Source organism: Geotrypetes seraphini, chromosome 1 (assembly GCF_902459505.1).
Source record: "Geotrypetes seraphini chromosome 1, aGeoSer1.1, whole genome shotgun sequence".
In the NCBI taxonomy this organism is placed as follows: domain Eukaryota; kingdom Metazoa; phylum Chordata; class Amphibia; order Gymnophiona; family Dermophiidae; genus Geotrypetes; species Geotrypetes seraphini.
The window spans coordinates 245514772-245531746 of record NC_047084.1 but is presented as its reverse complement, the minus strand read 5'-3'; the positions used below and the strand labels follow the sequence as shown (position 1 = coordinate 245531746).

At 39.0% G+C, this 16975-nt stretch overlaps 1 protein-coding gene across 2 annotated transcripts in view; it reads left to right on the top strand.

The window, feature by feature from the left end:
- The window catches only part of NCAPG (non-SMC condensin I complex subunit G), a 181067-nt gene that overhangs the window by 83874 nt on the left and 80218 nt on the right, over positions 1-16975 (top strand). For both annotated transcript variants that reach the window (XM_033948685.1, XM_033948693.1), the window contains exons 11-13: positions 3885-3974; positions 9816-9995; positions 14965-15075. In XM_033948685.1, the coding sequence (XP_033804576.1) occupies positions 3885-3974; positions 9816-9995; positions 14965-15075 (381 nt within the window). The remainder of the gene's footprint in view (positions 1-3884; positions 3975-9815; positions 9996-14964; positions 15076-16975) is intronic.

Sequence of the window (16975 nt, the reverse complement as noted above, 5' to 3'; positions counted from 1 at the left end):
ATACTAGGTCAGAATAATGGTTCATCTAGCCCAGTATCCTGTTTCCAATCCAGTATCCTGTGGCCAATCCAGGTCACAAGTACCTGGCAAAAACCCAAACAGTAGCAACATTCCATTCAACCAATCCCAGGGCTATCTCGATAGCAGACTAAGATCTTTTCTTCCAGGAACTTGTACAGACCTTTTTTAGACCCAGCTATGCTAACCACTGTTAGCACAGCCTCTGTCAACAAGTTACAGAGCTTGACTATTTGTTGAGTGAATATTTCCTCTTATTTTAAAAGTATTTCCCTGTAACTTCATTGAGTGTCCCCAATTTTTTTTTAATTTTTTGAAAGAGTAAAAAAAACCACAGTTCACTTTTACCCATTCTGTACCACTCAGGATTTTGTAGATCTCAATCATATCTCCCCACAGCTGTCTCTTTTCCAAGCAAAAGAGCCCTACCTTCTTCAGCTTTTCCACATGTGTGAGGAGTTTCATCCCCTTTATCATTTTGGTCACTCTTGTTTGAACCGTTTCTAATTCCACTATATCTTTTTTTTCTGAGATATGGCAACCAAAATTACAGCTATACTCAAGGTGAGGTTGCACCATAGAGGGATACAGAGATATTGTAGCAGTGTTCTTCAGTGTAAAGTCCGCAGGACAATGACAGCCCATGGGGACCTCTTTGGCAGCCCCTGCCATCATTCTGGGGTTTTTGAGTCTGCATTGCACGAAGCAGGACTTAATAGTTCAGGCATAGGTTGGGGGGAAATAGAGGACAGAGAAAGAGAGATATGCTTGCTCGGGGACAGGGAGGCTAGTGGGGAGAGAGATGTTTGCTCGGGAGATAGGGAGGAGAGAGATAGATGCTTGCCCTTCTGGCCCAGCATTTGCTCTCTCTCTTCCCCTTGTCCATCCTCATAGCCTCTCATTTCTCTGTCCCTTCTTTCTTCTCTCCTGCTCTTTCCCCCATGATCCAACATTCTCCCTCTATCCCATTGTTTGGCATCAATCTCTTCTGCTTCTGGATCCGCTCCCTCTTTCTCCTCTCTCTACCTCCTTTACCTCTCTCTACCTCCTTTACATCTTTCCCTCCCTCTCCTATTATCCACCATCTTTCTTCCTCCCTTGTGCCCTGTGTCTAACATCTCTCTTCCTACTCCGTCAATGCAGCATCTTTCCCTTCCACCATCAGGTTTCATATTTCTCCCTCTCGCATCATCTCTCCCTCCCTCCATCCCTATGTCAATATTTTCTCCCTCCTGCCCCTTCACATTCACCTCCATATACAAGATTTTCCCTTTCTTGCCACTCTCCACCCCTTTGCTGCATCTCTTCTACCCTCCCTTATCCCATTCCATCCACAATTCTCCTTTTACCAGCATGGAGGTAACAGGCTGTCTCTTTTGCTGTCTCTCCTCAATGGGGCAGTAGCAGAGATTTCAGTATGCTGTCTGCTGCTAACTTGAAAGCTTCTCCTCTGCTGCATCCCATCCAGGCAGAGAAACAGAAAGTTTGTAGCAGAAGGAGGTAGAGCATGACAGAGGAGTGGTTTCTGAGTTAGCAATAAGCATCGTGTGGAAATCACTGCCATTTACCCATTAAAGAAAGCAACACAGCCAGGATCACAGGAGCCAACCTGTTCCCTCCAAGCTGGCACTGGGTCAAAGTGCACTGCAGTAGCAGTCGAACGCACGCTCACAAAAGTGGCACAACTTCGGCAGCAGCCATGTCCATATTAAAACCCCATTATTGATCACAGCTCATTGGCTACCTGTTCAGACTAGGATTTATTTTGAACTTTTTGTTACCATTTTAAAGATTTTACATGGTTTGGCTCCTCAATATATGCTTTCATTGATAATCTTTCCAATTTGTAATGATATTTCAAGGTTGAGAGATTTTATAGTGCTGCATTCCGTCATTTAAAGGAGTTAGAAAAGCTTATCAGGCTTCTTTTCGTGGTAACAAAAATGTGGAACAATCAACCTATCGGTTTTAAGTATATTAACAGTTATCTTTTATTTTGGAAATCTTTGAAAACCTAATTATTTGAAAAATATTTGTCATAGATTGATGGAAGATATTAATAATTTAGGATCTTTTTAAATGATGAAAATAAGGTAATTTTTTATTTTATTGTATAAAATGATGAGGTTATATCTGTATTGTCCAGTTTCTTTCTCATGTAACCTACACTGAATTAACCAGGTATCCATGAAATACAAGCATTGAATTGGGTTAGATTAGGAACAGTCAGCTAGGAATGACTAAGAAGGGGATCACAAACAGATAGGAGAAGGTTATCATGCCGCTGTACCAGGCCATGGTATGCCCCCCACCTGGAATACTGCATCCAGCACTGGTCGCCGTACATGAAGAATGATACGGTACTACTCGAGAGGGTCCAGAGAAGAGTGACTAAAATGTTTAAGGGACTGAAGGAGTTGCCGGTCAGTGAGAGATTAGAGAAACTGGGTCTCTTCTCTCTTTGAAAAGAGGAGACTGAGAGGGGACATGATCGAAACATTCAAGATATTGAAGGGAATAGACTTAGTAGAGAAAGAGAGATTGTTCACCCTCTCCAAGGTAGAAAGAACGAGAGGGCACTCTCTAAAGTTAAAAGGGGATAGATTCCGTACAAATGTAAGAAAGTTCTTCTTCACCCAGAGAGTGGTGGAAAACTGGAACGCTCTTCCAGAGGCTGTTATAGGGGGAAAACACCCTCCAGGGATTCAAGACAAAGTTGGACAAGTTCCTACTGAACCAGAATGTACGCAGGTAAGGCTAGTCTCAGGGTCTTTGACCTAAGAGCCGCCGCGTGAGCGGACTGCTGGGCACAATGTACCACTGGTCTGACCCAGTAGCGACAATTCTTATATTCAACACAACTGCACCAGTGGGCAGCTTCCAGCAGTATGATACAGGAATAGCACCAGTAGTTAGCTATTCAGCTACTGTACATTAGCAGCTAGCTATGTGATACAGCTATATCAGCTTCCACCTCTGACTTAACTATGACAGCACAGTTTTCAGGTACAGCTGGACCAGTAGTCTGTTTTATAGAATAGCAGTAGAGACAGCTATTTTACACAGCTGCAACAATAGCCAACACTATGGCATCTGGCTACAGTACATCCTGTTTGATTCGCAGCTTCAGCAGCAACCACCTCTAAGGCATAGCTGGAACTGCTCCCAGCTCTTTTGCACAGCTGCAGAAGTTCCTGCCTATATAACAGCATTGTGGCAGCCAGTTGTATGTATAGTGCATGTCTAGTATGACACGTCTTTTGCAGTAAGCTGCATATCCTCTGTAATAAAACCCTAAGTGCACATGCACTTAGGACGGCGTGTTCCCTGACAGCATGATGTGTCCCTCCGTGCCGAATTCCATTTTCGAACACGGAGGCAGGGAACACGCCGGTGACTCCCCCTCCCGCTCTCACTTACCAACCGCTGCCACCGCTGCTGCTCCTCTTCAAAGCAGCCCGCTGAGGTTCACCGGCTGGCTGTAGCAAACCTCGTAGGTCGCTCTCCACCTCAGTAGCACGTTCCTCTGACACGATCGCTAGGAAACTAGGCTTAAAATCAAGAAGACAATACATGATGCTAAAAGGAAATAGCATTCATGGCATTTCTTGACTTTTATTTTGAACATGACAACCCCAGATTATAACCTATGCATTCTTACTGCAGCCAGGGTTTCTTCAATTTCGGCAGGGTCCAAACTAGCTTAATACTCTACCTTTTCTCTAGTATTTTAAAAATTGTTTAGATGCTCTTTAAAAGTTAGTAGTTTTATGCATATTTATGCAGCTTTCATTGACTCAAGCATATATAGCAAAAGTCAAATGCTGAATGATACACTTGTCATAAAATTTACTGTTTACATATAGGTTGCAGAAATTATGTCGGAGCTTCGTGAACCCATCGTATCTGTTGATATTCCTGTAGATGCTACTGAATCAAGAAGAAGACAATTGAAGGCAAGTCTTGTTATAACTATATCAAGCAACCTTACAGAAATAATTTTATGAAAGTTTCATGCTGGTTTTATCCTGAGACAGCCTCACAAAAGTAGCTGAAGTAGGCAACAATGCTGTTGTATGTCTTCAACAAAAAATGGTGTGTAAACACTAATGTCAGAAATGCCTAAAGCTAAACTATTTTTTTTTTTAAATTCTTTATTCATTTTAAACTTTTCATCAAGTGTACAAAACTCATAATAACAATTAACAAATCACTTGAAAAGCTAAACTATTTTTTAAAATAGCAGATTTTTTGGGGGAAGTACCTTTTTAAGGCTAACAAAGTGCTTGAACACAGAGAGGTGATGGTGAACCCCTGGAAAAGACTTTCAGCACAAGTGGAATGACCCAAAACATTGTTGGAATTCAAGCATGCTGTGGTAGGAAAAATATCACACTTCTTCTGATTTACGTAATAGAAAGATACAAGTGAGCAGACTGTTGAGTGCTTAATAGCTCCTTTGTGTTTAATGCTGACAGTTTATATTGGCAGCAAAATATTGAAGGTTTTGTGTGTATAATTTGAAGCAAACTGGTTTTTTTTTAACTTTAAGAAATTTAAGATTTAAATAGGACGTATTCAGTTTGGAATAAATGACTGACTAGTTGGCAAAGGAAGTCGTAATGTGGATTCTGCCTTTTTTAATGTGAGAGCAACATATATGAATGTTTCATCAACCCTCATAAAGAAAGCTGAGCTATCTACTGTACAGTATGTGTTAAAGAACTTAACTGTACTGACGGATCTGATCTTTGAGGATTTTCTGCTTCCCTAGAAACACATGTAAGGTTTTTAATAGGGGTGGGTGATTAAAAAATTTAATCATAATTAATCATGCGATTAAAAATTTTAATCGCATGATTAATTGCACTTAATTATGGCATGCACCTTCCTGGTGAATAAAATCCATATGTAGCACTGCATAAACAATTTGGATCAAACTTCTAGGTATTAAGAGAAGGGCAACAAATGTAGAACAATTTGAATTCAGAAAAACACATAGTTATAGTTTGGGTTCCTCTTTCCCACAAGTATCAGTTTGCACTTGCTCACATTAAACACCATCTGCCATTTTGACACCCATCCTCACAAGGTTCTCTTGCAATTTTTCACAATCCTCTTGTGATTTAACAACTATGTGTCATCAGCAAATTTAATTCTCACTAGTTATTCCTATCTCTACATCATTGATAAATATGTTAAAAAAACAGCAAACCCCTGTGGAACACCACTATTTACCCTTCTCCATTGAGAATATTGGCCATTTAAACCTACTCTCTGTTTTCTCTTTCAACCAGTTCTTAATCTATAATAAGACATTACCTCCCATCCCATGATTTTCTAATTTCCTCAGAAGTCTTTCATTAGGCATTTTGTATATTTGGATTTTCAAAAGAAATGCAGTAGATTGGTAAGGCAAGATTTCCCTTGACTAAAACCATATTGGCTTTCTCTCATTAATCCATGCTTACGCATATGTTCTGTCATTTTGTTCTTAATAATAGTCTCTACCATTTTGCTCCGTACCAACGACAGACTCTCTGGTCTATAATTTCCCAGATCATCTCTGGAACCTTTTTTAAATATCGGTGTCACATTGGCCACCCTCCAGTCTTCTGGTACTATGCTGGATTTTAAAGAAAAATTACAAATTACTAACAATAGCTCTGCAAGTTCATTTTTCAATTTTATCAGCACTCTGGGATGTATATCATCTGGTCCAGGTGATTTGCTACTGTTCAGTTTGTCAGATTGACCTATATTACATCATCCAGTGTTACAGAGATTTGTATGAGCTTCTCTGATTGATCAGAATTTAATACCATTTCTGGCACCAACAACTCCCCCATGTCTTTCTCAGTAAAGACCGAAGCAAAGAATTAATTTAATCTCTCCACTATAGCCTTGTCTTCCCTGAGAGCCCCTTTTATCCCTCGGTTGTCTAGCGGTCAAACCGATTCTCTTCCCGGCTTCTTGCTTTTAATATACCTTAAGTTTTTACTGTGCATTTTTGCTTACAGTGCAGTCTTCTTTTCAAGATCTCTCTTCATGTTTCTTATTAGCATCTTGCATTTGTCTTCCCATTCTTCTGTTTACAATTATTTTCAGTCGGATCCTTCTTCCACTTTCTGAAAGATTTTCTTTTAGCTCTAATAGCTTCCTTCACCTCACTTGTTAACCATGCTGGCTGCTGTTTAGTCTTCCTTCCTCCTTTTTTAATGAGCAGACAGATGAAAAAATGTTTTCAAAGATTAGGAAAGCTGGAGAATTGGGAGAGAGTAAGTTAAATTACCATATGCCATTAATTAGAATAGGGCAGGGGTAGGGAATTCCGGTCCTCGAGAGCCGTATTCCAGTCGGGTTTTCAGGATTTCCCCAATGAATATGCATTGAAAGCAGTGCATGCAAATAGATCTCATGCATATTCATTGGGGAAATCCTGAAAACCCAACTAGAATACGGCTCTCGAGGACCGGAGTTCCTTACCCCTGGAATACGGTATGTTTTTTTTTTTTTGCGGTAATCTATGTTGTGTTTTATTGAATAATCATTGGGTGGGTGGGGGAAAATGGTTGATTAAGAACCATGTGTAAGTTGAATGTGCTTTTATTGTATTATTATATGTTACATTTGTTGTATTGCACTATTGAAGTTTTAAAAATCAATAAAGAATTTAAAAAAAATTACCATATATTCAAAATACATACTCTATAATCACTGATTTAAATAAGCCGCTCTGCACTCAAACTAATCATTGTTACTAATGCATAAGTAAGGAAGAGATTTCAACAGGCCAATCATTCACACATTCATACATCCAAAAGAACAAAAAAAAAGAAAAAAGTGGAGAAAAAAACCTCAGATGGGCTTCATGGGTTCCCCAAAACTCCACTTTTCAAATAATATTTAGACAAACAATCAGCTGTTTCTTCTTCCATTCAAAAAGTGCAAAAACAGTCTATCAAATTGCAGAAGAAGACTCGATATACCACAAGGGCACAGTTCACAATTCACCAAAGTGCAATCAAAGGCAAAAAAAGCAGGAAAAAACGCAGACACTTAGCTGTTGTTAAACACTGGGCTCAATTCTCACTGCATGCTGTACACTTCGAAATCTGTTAAGTAGAGTAGCCAAAAGAAAATACTTGCAAAACTCAAGATACTGGGTTATAAAACATGAATTATAAAACATGCATAAGAAAGGAATGGCATTAGTTAAGCAGAAAAAAGTGGGAATGGACATTGAAGATCACTGATGTGAAAAGATCTATTTATTACAATAAAGGACACATATAAAAGCTTGACCTTTTTCACATGGTGTATTGATCCAGCCTTGTTTTAACAGAGGACCTGTTATTTTGTGACTTACAGCATTGCAGTGACCCCCTGATGAAGGTGTCTTCTAGTTGCCGAAACACAGTGCTGTGTCTAGTCCACAGCTTTTATATGTGTCCTTTATTGTAATAAAAAGATCTTTTCACATCAGTGATCTTCAGTGGGACTGTTCATTGTCCGATCCCACTTTTTTCTGAGTATTTTTGAACCCATAGGTTCCTTGGACTTTTGGTGTTCGATTAGTTAAGCAGAGTCATTTGAAACAGTCATATAGGAAGTTATAGACATGGTAAAAATTTAGTTCTTGCTTTATGTAAATCTTTATTAATTAACAGGTACAAACAGTTAATACATTTTGATTCAAAACCTGGTCAGACATGAATGATACTGTAGCAGTAGCACTTAATGAATTTCATGTCAACGGTCTTTACTGCAAAGTTTTATAGTTCATAAGCTGTTAGAAATTTTTATGTTTCCCTTTATAAACATATTGGGTGTTGAGTTATTTATTATAGTATTTATACACTGCTTATAGTTTAAGCGGTTTATTTTCAGGTAATCAAGTACGTGGTTGAGTCACATTATTATTACCACATGCTAATATCCAGAATAACTGCCTCTTGCAGCATGGATCGCAGCCAGACACCGAGAGAGTGACTCAGTAAAATACTGGATGGTTGCTAGAGATATCTGGAGCCGTTCAGACTTCAGTGTGTCCGATAGTTGTCGAACATGTTGATCAAGGTGGTTCCAAATGTGCTCGATTGGGTTAAGGTCTTGGGAATTCGGAGGCCAGGGAAGTAGCTGGAAGTCTTGGTTGTACTCTGCGAATCACTCACGAACAATTCTGGTGGTATGACATGTTGCATTGTCCTGTTGAAAGATCCTATCAGCCTTAGAGAAGACTGTCATCATGTACTTGATCGGCAAGGTGTAGGTGCATTGCAGGTGAGCCAGACTGATAACTGGAACATTAAGATATGAGCATGTTACTCCATATCTTCGACAACTGCATTGGTCGCCAGTTGTGTTTCAAATTTAGTACAAAGCAATCATGTTATGTCATCAATTTCTATATGGTATGATGCCTGAAATCTTTAAGAACATGATATCTCATTACCAACCATAAAGATCCTTACATTCTGTAGGTGCGGCATTGTTGAAAACAAAGGCCAACCCTAAACATGTAGATATGAATGCCATGACTTTTACATGTGCAGGAGTCAAGTTATGGAATGGCCTTGGCCAGATTAGACAATGTGGAGAGAGGAATTCCTTTAGGAAAATGTTGAAGACCCAACTATTTGTTGAAGCATTTTTTTGAGCAAATGATTTTATGTTAGACTGAATACATATGCTTTGATGGTATTGATGTATTTTCTAGGCAATTGATTTTATGTTAGACTGAATATGTCTGTTTTATCTTCTTATTTTTGTATGGATTCTTAACTTTTTATGTATGTAACTCCTTTTAAACCATTTTGGCTAAAAACGGTTTAGAAATTTTATAAATAAATTAATATTGGTTAAGAGTGCCTTCCAGAGATATCAAGGGATACAGACCATACCAAGAAAACATTCCTCAGACCATAACGCTGCCACCACCAGCTTGTGTAAGTCCAACAGTGGTTGCTGGGTGTTTGTTCCCTGCGGTTTCATACCTAACACGCCAACGTCCATCTGTTCGATGGAGCTCAAAATGTGACTCATTGGCACAAGCAACCCTCTGCCAGTCAGTGCAAGTCCAGTGTTGGTACTCTTATGCAAATTGCAGCTGTTTTTTGCGATGAACCCTTGTGAGCATGGGTACAGTCACCAGCTGTCTGCTCCAGAGCCCCATTGCAACAGGATTCACTGCACAGTCATTTTGAACACACATCTGGAAGCCCCCTGGTAGCATACTGACCATCCCGCACCATTTGGTAGCATAGTGACCATCCCACACCAACCTGCACAGCAGACATTCACCTCTTGGATTGATGACTCGTGCTGTCCCACAAGTACCATGTTGGGTTGTTGAAAAGGTTCCACTCACAATACACTTTAACCAGAGCAGCCCGTGAACAGTTCACAAACTCCACTGTTTCTAAAATGCTGCCGCCTTTGGCCTGATAGCTGATGATCATGCCTTTTTCAGTGTCTGATAAATTCCCCATGACAACTACGGTTGCTATATTGGCAACATGCTGACATCCCACCATATATTCTCACAAAGTCTGCATGCAACACATGATTTGGCTGTGTGTCCTTGACGTCAGAGGTAGGCGATTGTCATAATGTGACTCGACTGTATTTCTCCCCATCTATCCCAGTGGGCTCACAGTTTGACTATTGTACTTGGATACTTTGTTTATTTTCTGAAACTTTATGCAGCTTGTAATATTTCTGAAATGATCTGTAAAGAATCCAAACCTTTTACTGCAGATATGAGGTTTACTACATTAATTTTTTTTCTTTCTTAGGTTGCTGAAATTAAAGTGCAGATTTTTGAAATAAACCAAGCCCTTGAGGATTCTGTTGCTTTGCAAGATTTTGGTCGGGCATCAACATTAAAAGAAAAATTAACAGAATTGGAGAACCTCAAAAGTGAACTAATAAAAGAAGCAGATCAACCAGAAATCAAAGAAATACGTGTGGAAAAGGTTGTAAGAATTTTATCTATCCTTTTTTTTTTTGTTTGTTTTTGTTTTGTGATGCTTTTCATTAACTAAAAATTTAAAGATTGTGGGAAAATACCTTTCTCCAAGGACAAGCAGAATAGATAGTCTTCATAACATGGGTGACATCACCAATGGAGCTCAGTACAGGAAATACTACCTCAGGTTTGGGTTTCTAGCTTTCAACTATGATTGACATGCATATGAACTACATCCTGTCTGCCACTGTCTCACAAGATCACTTCACTGTTTGTTTTCCTGCAGTGCTGGTCAAATCTGTCATCTGATGTTATGTTATATGTTATATCCCTCCGAATCCTTGCAAAGTGGAGTTCAAGGCAGGCTACAAATAGCATCACAACACAAAGTATATAGTGTAAATCAAAATTGGACTAGGTTCCTAGTAGAGCTTTCTGAACCAGTGAGTTGCAAGCAGCATTTTTGTTAACCAAAATAACATACAGTACAAGATCAGATCAAACTAAACCTCTAACAAAGACTTCTGAAAAAAAACTGTGTTGTTTTTTGAAACTTTTATAATTTGATAGTTAAATGATTTGCAGTGATAAAATCAGACGATCAGAGTTGTGTTGTTCAACAGCTCTGCCTAATAATTCAGTGAAACTGGAGAAACTGTCGGGAACATCTCCATACACGATCCCATATGTTCTTTTTTTCCTGAAGAATTTGACTTTTTGAGTTTCTTTGAAAATTTTCACTCACATGGGTTTTTTTCCCCATTAGCACCTTATGGTTTTTGATCATTTAAATTTTTTTCTGCACTTTATCCATACCTTGGACTCTTGGTCAGTATATTATTTTGTAGCCGAGTCATTTGATTTCAGAAATACTATTTTTCTGGGTGATATAATCCCAAAGAGAGCCCTCAGAGGCTTTAAATGCGACTGCTGCAGCAAGACCATATTTATGATGGATACTCATAATTAATAACCACACAGAAAAAGGGAACACATTTCAACATAGCAATTATATAAAGCAACTAGTGTGTATTTTATTCTTTTCCCTTCCTGCTGACATATATTTATAACAATATAGAAAAACAGCCTTGAAGACTCTCAACAGGCATAGAGAGCTGGACAACTGCCCAAATGAACTATGCTTTTCTGGAGCACAGAAAACTATCATTGGCTGGTGTTGCTAGAAAAAAAGCACAACTAAAAACCCACTTTCTTGTAGTAAAAAACTGGAGTGCTCAAAACAACAACAACCTGGCAGCACTATTTAAATAGTTTATCAAAAGCAGTCATCTCCCCCCCCCCCCCCAAAATGCCAGGAAAGCAAAATTATATACAAGAAAGGGATTGGTAGCATGGAATGTTGCTACTCTTTGGGTTTTTGCCAGGTACTAGTGACCTGGATTGGCCATTGTGAGGACGGGCTTCTGGGCTAGATGGACCATTGGTCTGACCCAGTAAGGCTATTCTTATGTTCTTAGAAAATGCAAGGATATGAAAAAAAGACTTGTCTTTATAGAAAAACCAAAACTAAGCAAAAGAGTAGAACTTATCTTAAAATATATGTAGGGAGTCTTTCTGTTCCTGCTTCATTGCCTTCATTGTATAGTGCCTAACTATACCTCTCATCATAAACTGTGTTCACTAAGGTCCCAAAGGAGGAATATGTGCCTGTGAGAAATACACAAATTACTCTGATCCATCATCATATCAGTCTCCATGAGTTCAAGAGCTGCAACAGATATTGGGGGCAGCAGTATTGAGAGTGGTTTAGTTTATTTGATATATCACCTTTCTTAATAAAATAAGAAGACTGTTTACAAAATTACAACAATCTGAGGAATCTGTGAAAGGAACACCATTCTATTACCTAGAAAAAGAGAGAAAGTAATGAAGACAGGAGGCTGTTTAATTGAAGGTAAAGGTAGTCATTGCTCCCTAGTGCGAGTTAAACCCCCAGTGGCACGCCAAAAGCTTCCATAAATAGGTGTTCCTTAATCACTCTTGATATTGTTCATTAATAGAGGCTACTGCACCAGTCATCATCTGAGTCTCACTTGTAGAAGAGGAACAACTCGTCCTAGTCTTTAGGTACTGTGGGATCATGATATCAAATGCCAGGTGGAGGTCGGAGCATAGTGTCAAAAGCGTTCAGATACTGAAGTCAAACAAAAACAGTCTGCCCATCCACAGCATCCACTATCTCCTCCTGTCCTTAAGAGATCCCATATGTCTGTCCCACACTTTCTTTGATACAGAAACAATCTTTGTCTCTACTACTTCTACTGGGACGCTCTTACACACATCTTTAAAAATGTGTTTTCTTAGATTACTTCTGAGCCTATTACCTCTTAACTTTATCACATGCCCTCTCACTCTGGAGTTTCCTTTCAATTGAAAGAGATTTGCCTCATGTGTATTTATGCACAAAGGTATTTAAACATCTCATCTCCCCTCTCCCGCCTTTATCCAAAGTATATGTATTGAGATCTTTGAGTCTGTCCCCGTTTGCCTTTTGTCATAGACCATTTTAGTAACCTTCCTTTGGACCAATTACATCTTTTTGAAGGTGCAGCCTCCTGAATTGTACACAGTGTTCTAAATGAGGTCTCACCAGAGTCTTATGCAGGGGCATCAATACCTCCTTTTTCCTACTGGCTATTCCTCTCCCTATGCACTGAAGCGCCCTTCTAGTTTTTGCCGTCACCTTCTCAACCTGTTTGGCCACTTTAAGATCATCACATATTATCATACCCAAATCCCGCTCCTTTTTTGTGCACCAAAGTTCTTCACCCCCTAGACTGTACTGTTAGGTTTTTGTAGCCCAAATGCATTTCTTACCATTAAATTCTTAGCTGCCAAATTTCAGACCATTCCTCAAGCTTCACTAGGTCCTTCCTCATGTTATCCCTACATCCTGTGCCTACTCTATTGCAAGTTTTGGTATCATCCGCAAAGAGGTAAATCTTATTAGACAGCCCTTCAGCAATATCTCTTATAAGAATTTTAAAAAGAATAGGCCCAAGAACCAAAACTTTGAGCCACACCATTGGTAAAATTATTTTCCTGAGAGTGATCTTCATTGATCACTACCCTCGGTTACCTTCCACAACCAGTTCCTGGCCCAGTCTGTCACTTTGCCCATTCCGAGAGCACTCAGTTTATTTAACTCGTGTGTGAAGCACTGTTAAAGGCTTTGCTAAAATTTAAATACACCACATCTAGCACACTCCCTCTATTCAGTTCTCTGGTCACCCAATCAAAGAAATTGGTCAGATTTGTCTGACAGCCTCAACTAGAGAATTCTTGTTGCTTCAGCTGTAATCCACTGTATTCTAGAAATTCACTGTTCTCTGTTTTAAAAATGTTTTCATTAATTTACTTACCACGGAAGCCAGACTTGCCGGCTTGTAGTTTCCTACTGCTTCCTTACTCTCACCATCTCCAGTCCTCTGTTACTACTCCTGATTCTAGAGAAACATTGAAAAGGTCAGTCAGTGGAGCTGTCGGAGCTTCCCTAAGTTCCTTCCATACCCTCAAATGTATACCATCTGGCCCCACCGCTTTGTCCACCTTTAGTTTAGCTAGCTCCTCAAGAACACAATAATTTGAAAATCAATCAGGGTCTACCAGACCTCCAACCTTATTTGCTTTTGTCTTCTGCGCTCCAGCTGTAAACACAGAACAGACATTGAAGGAAGGCATCTCAGTTTTCAAGAAATGTGTGGTACCCTTTTTCGAAACATTTACTGGGTTCTGGCTGTGGATTTTAATGGAAGCACTTGGAGTCTCCTTAGTGGGTGTCCAGGTTTCTTGCCTTTACCCTTTTATGAAGGTTTTGTGGACAGTGCTAAGCTGGCAAGAAGGCCCAGGATTTGGACTGGAAGACTCTGAGTCTATCTAGTCTGGGGGCTCCCCAATGCATATTGGCAGTTCTCAGTAGTTTATATACGGATTTTCCTCAAAGGCGTGTGTGTGTGTGTGTGTGTTTTTTTTTCCGATATTACTTCATTTTGTATCCTAGATCCCTCTATAGTAGCTTTTAGGCTTTCTCCCTTTAGGCCCCAGTAGTTGTCCTTCAAAGGGTAGTAAATTCAGATATCTATTTAGGATTAAGTTAGTACAGTAGAGTTCAGGTGTAGCCATGGTTCCGCAGGTGTGGAATCCTTAACAGTGACTTTTAGACTGTAAAGCAGTAGTCCTTCCTAGCTTCTGGAGCATAAGAATGCTTTCTTGATCTCAATAAGAGCTGGTCTTGTAGCTTTGGACATTAGAAACTCAAGCCCTCGCTCCCAGTATCCAGATGTCCTGTTACCACATCCTCACTGAAATGATCCTTTCTGCAGATCTTAGGTTCCAGGACAGAATGATGGGCCTTTAAAAAGGTATTGTATCTTGGGCTCCAGGACAGAATGGTGGGCCTTTAAAAAGGTATTGTACCTTGGGCTCTTCTATTTGAAAAATGAAATTTGTTCTTACTTGCTAACTTCCTTTTCCTGAGTTCTGCTAGACCAATCCAGAACCCACCTGGGAATGCTAAAGTTTACGATTCTCTTTGTTTCCTTCCCAATTGAGCTGTCAATCATGTGAGCATGAGTTTGGTAATGATGATTTAATATGTTCAGATTTCTTTCAGATCTGCTTTGTTAATATTCTGACAAGTTTCAAGGCTGTACCACTCCTTTTACTGGTGATGACAACAGCTCAGTGTGCACTGCCTCTATCTGTTGGTTGAGAAGCATAACTCACTCATCTGGACTATAGCAGGACTATAGGAAAGGAAATTTATTGGATAAGAACATATTTGATTTAAAAAGGTAAAATGTTTCTGTAACAGAAACTCTGATGGATATTGTGAAATCTTTTACTTACAAGAGTCATTAGCAATCTCTCTAGGATATATAGTTTTCAGTTCATTGTTTAGAAAGGAGTCAGTTTTTCACCCTACTGATTTTGAGAATCATCTCTTTCTTTTTAAGAATGATGCTGAAACACTACTAAAGTGTCTGAAAATGTGTTATGAACTTCTAAAACAGATGCCACTTTCTCTGGGGTTAGGTGCAACAATGAGAGAAATTGTAGACTCGCTGGTAAGTTATCAGATATTCTTTCAAAACTTCTTTTTGATATCTCATAGAAAATCTCAAGAGTTGTCTTATAAAATGAATTAAAAAATGCTTAGATTGTACTGATGAAAGTATATAATGCTGAACAATTTTTTTAAAAGATATATATTTATATTAACTTTTTATATTAACTGGAGTCGCAGTTCAACAAATAACACACAATTGGAAAAACTATGACAGGTTAAATTATAACTTTTGGTGGAATTCAGTATGCCATATAAATAAAATGGAGCGTACATTTGCAACACAAAGAGGATATATAGATAAGTTTAAGAAGATTTGGGGACCATTAACGGACTTTTGCAATGAATGATTCAATTTTCCCATAATAATATATTGGATAAGAGGGGGTGTAGGTGGGTTTATTTTATTCATATCATAATATAAACAATTCATCATTATATCTTGTCATATTGTATGCAATTTTCAAAGGAAGGGGAGGGGGTGGGTTTATAATTAGAGTAATAGTTGTTATACTTATTAAGTATGATATGCTTTTTCAATATTATAGTACAGTATTATATAATATGTTGTATTTACAATGATCTATGAAGGATTATCAAGTGTGTACTCAATGAAATTGTATAAATTTATGTGATACACTTGTTATATGAAAAATGAATAAAAAACTAAAACAAACAAAAGTTATATATAGTATTTTTTTGGGGCAAGCATGAAAAATGATGCCTGATAAGAATAATAATCATTTATGATGGCAGTATTGTAATCTCTTCAGTCTCAGTGACAGAACCCCTGTGCCTAGCGTGCTTTTTTTTTGTATTTGGCAACTATTGGCATCTCATGCTACACAGTAAGGTAGTTCCATGTGTTTGCTATCCTTTCAGTGAAGAAATGTCCTTATTACTCCTCACTCTACTCCATTTTGAGCCTCCTTGTTTTAGAACAGAACTTGCCGGTCTTTTGCAGACTGTGACCTCAATGCCACAGCTGCAGAAATCTTTGTGCTCCCACCAAGGTGTGTCATAATGATGTGCCCGAGTACTTCTGTGCGAGTTCATGACTCCAACAACTGTGTGTGTACCCCATTGGGTCCCACAGTTTGAGAAGAATCTTTATTGAGCTTTTGATTTTCTAAAATTTATATCAGCATTTCTTTTAATTGAGTCTCTAGAGTCAGGAGTGGTACCGGAGGACTGGAGAAGGGCGGATGTGGTCCCTCTCCACAAAAGTGGAAGTAAGGAAGAAGTAGGGATTTACAGGCCAGTAAGTCTGACTTCTGTGGTAAGCAAATTAATGGAAATGTTTTTAAAACAGAGAATGGTCAAGTTTCTAGAATCCTGTGGATTACAGGACTGGAGGCAACATGGATTCACTAGAGGTAGGTCTTGTCAGACAAATCTGATCAATTTATTTGACTGGGTGACCAGAGAATTGGATAGAGGATGTGCTCTAGATGTGGTGTATTTAGATTTTAGCAAAACCTTTGACAGTGTTCCACACAGACATCTAATAAATAAACTGAGTGCCCTTGGGATGGGCCCCAAAGTGATGGGCTGGGTCAGGAACTGGTTGAGTGGAAGGTGGCAGAGGGTAGTGATCAATGGAGATCGCTCTGAGGAAAGGGATGTTACCAGTAGTATGCCTCAAGGTTCTTTTTAACATTTTTATAAATGATATTGCTGAAGGGTCAGGTAAGATTTGCCTCTTTGCGGATGATACCAAAATCTGCAATAGAGTAGACACGCCGGATGGTGTGAATAACATGAAGAAAGACCTGGCGAAGCTTGAAGAATGGTCTGAAATTTAGCAGCTAAAATTTAATGCAAGGTCATGCATTTGGGCTGCAAAAACCTGAGGGAACGGTACAGTTTAGGGGTGGAGAACTTATGTACACGATGGAAGA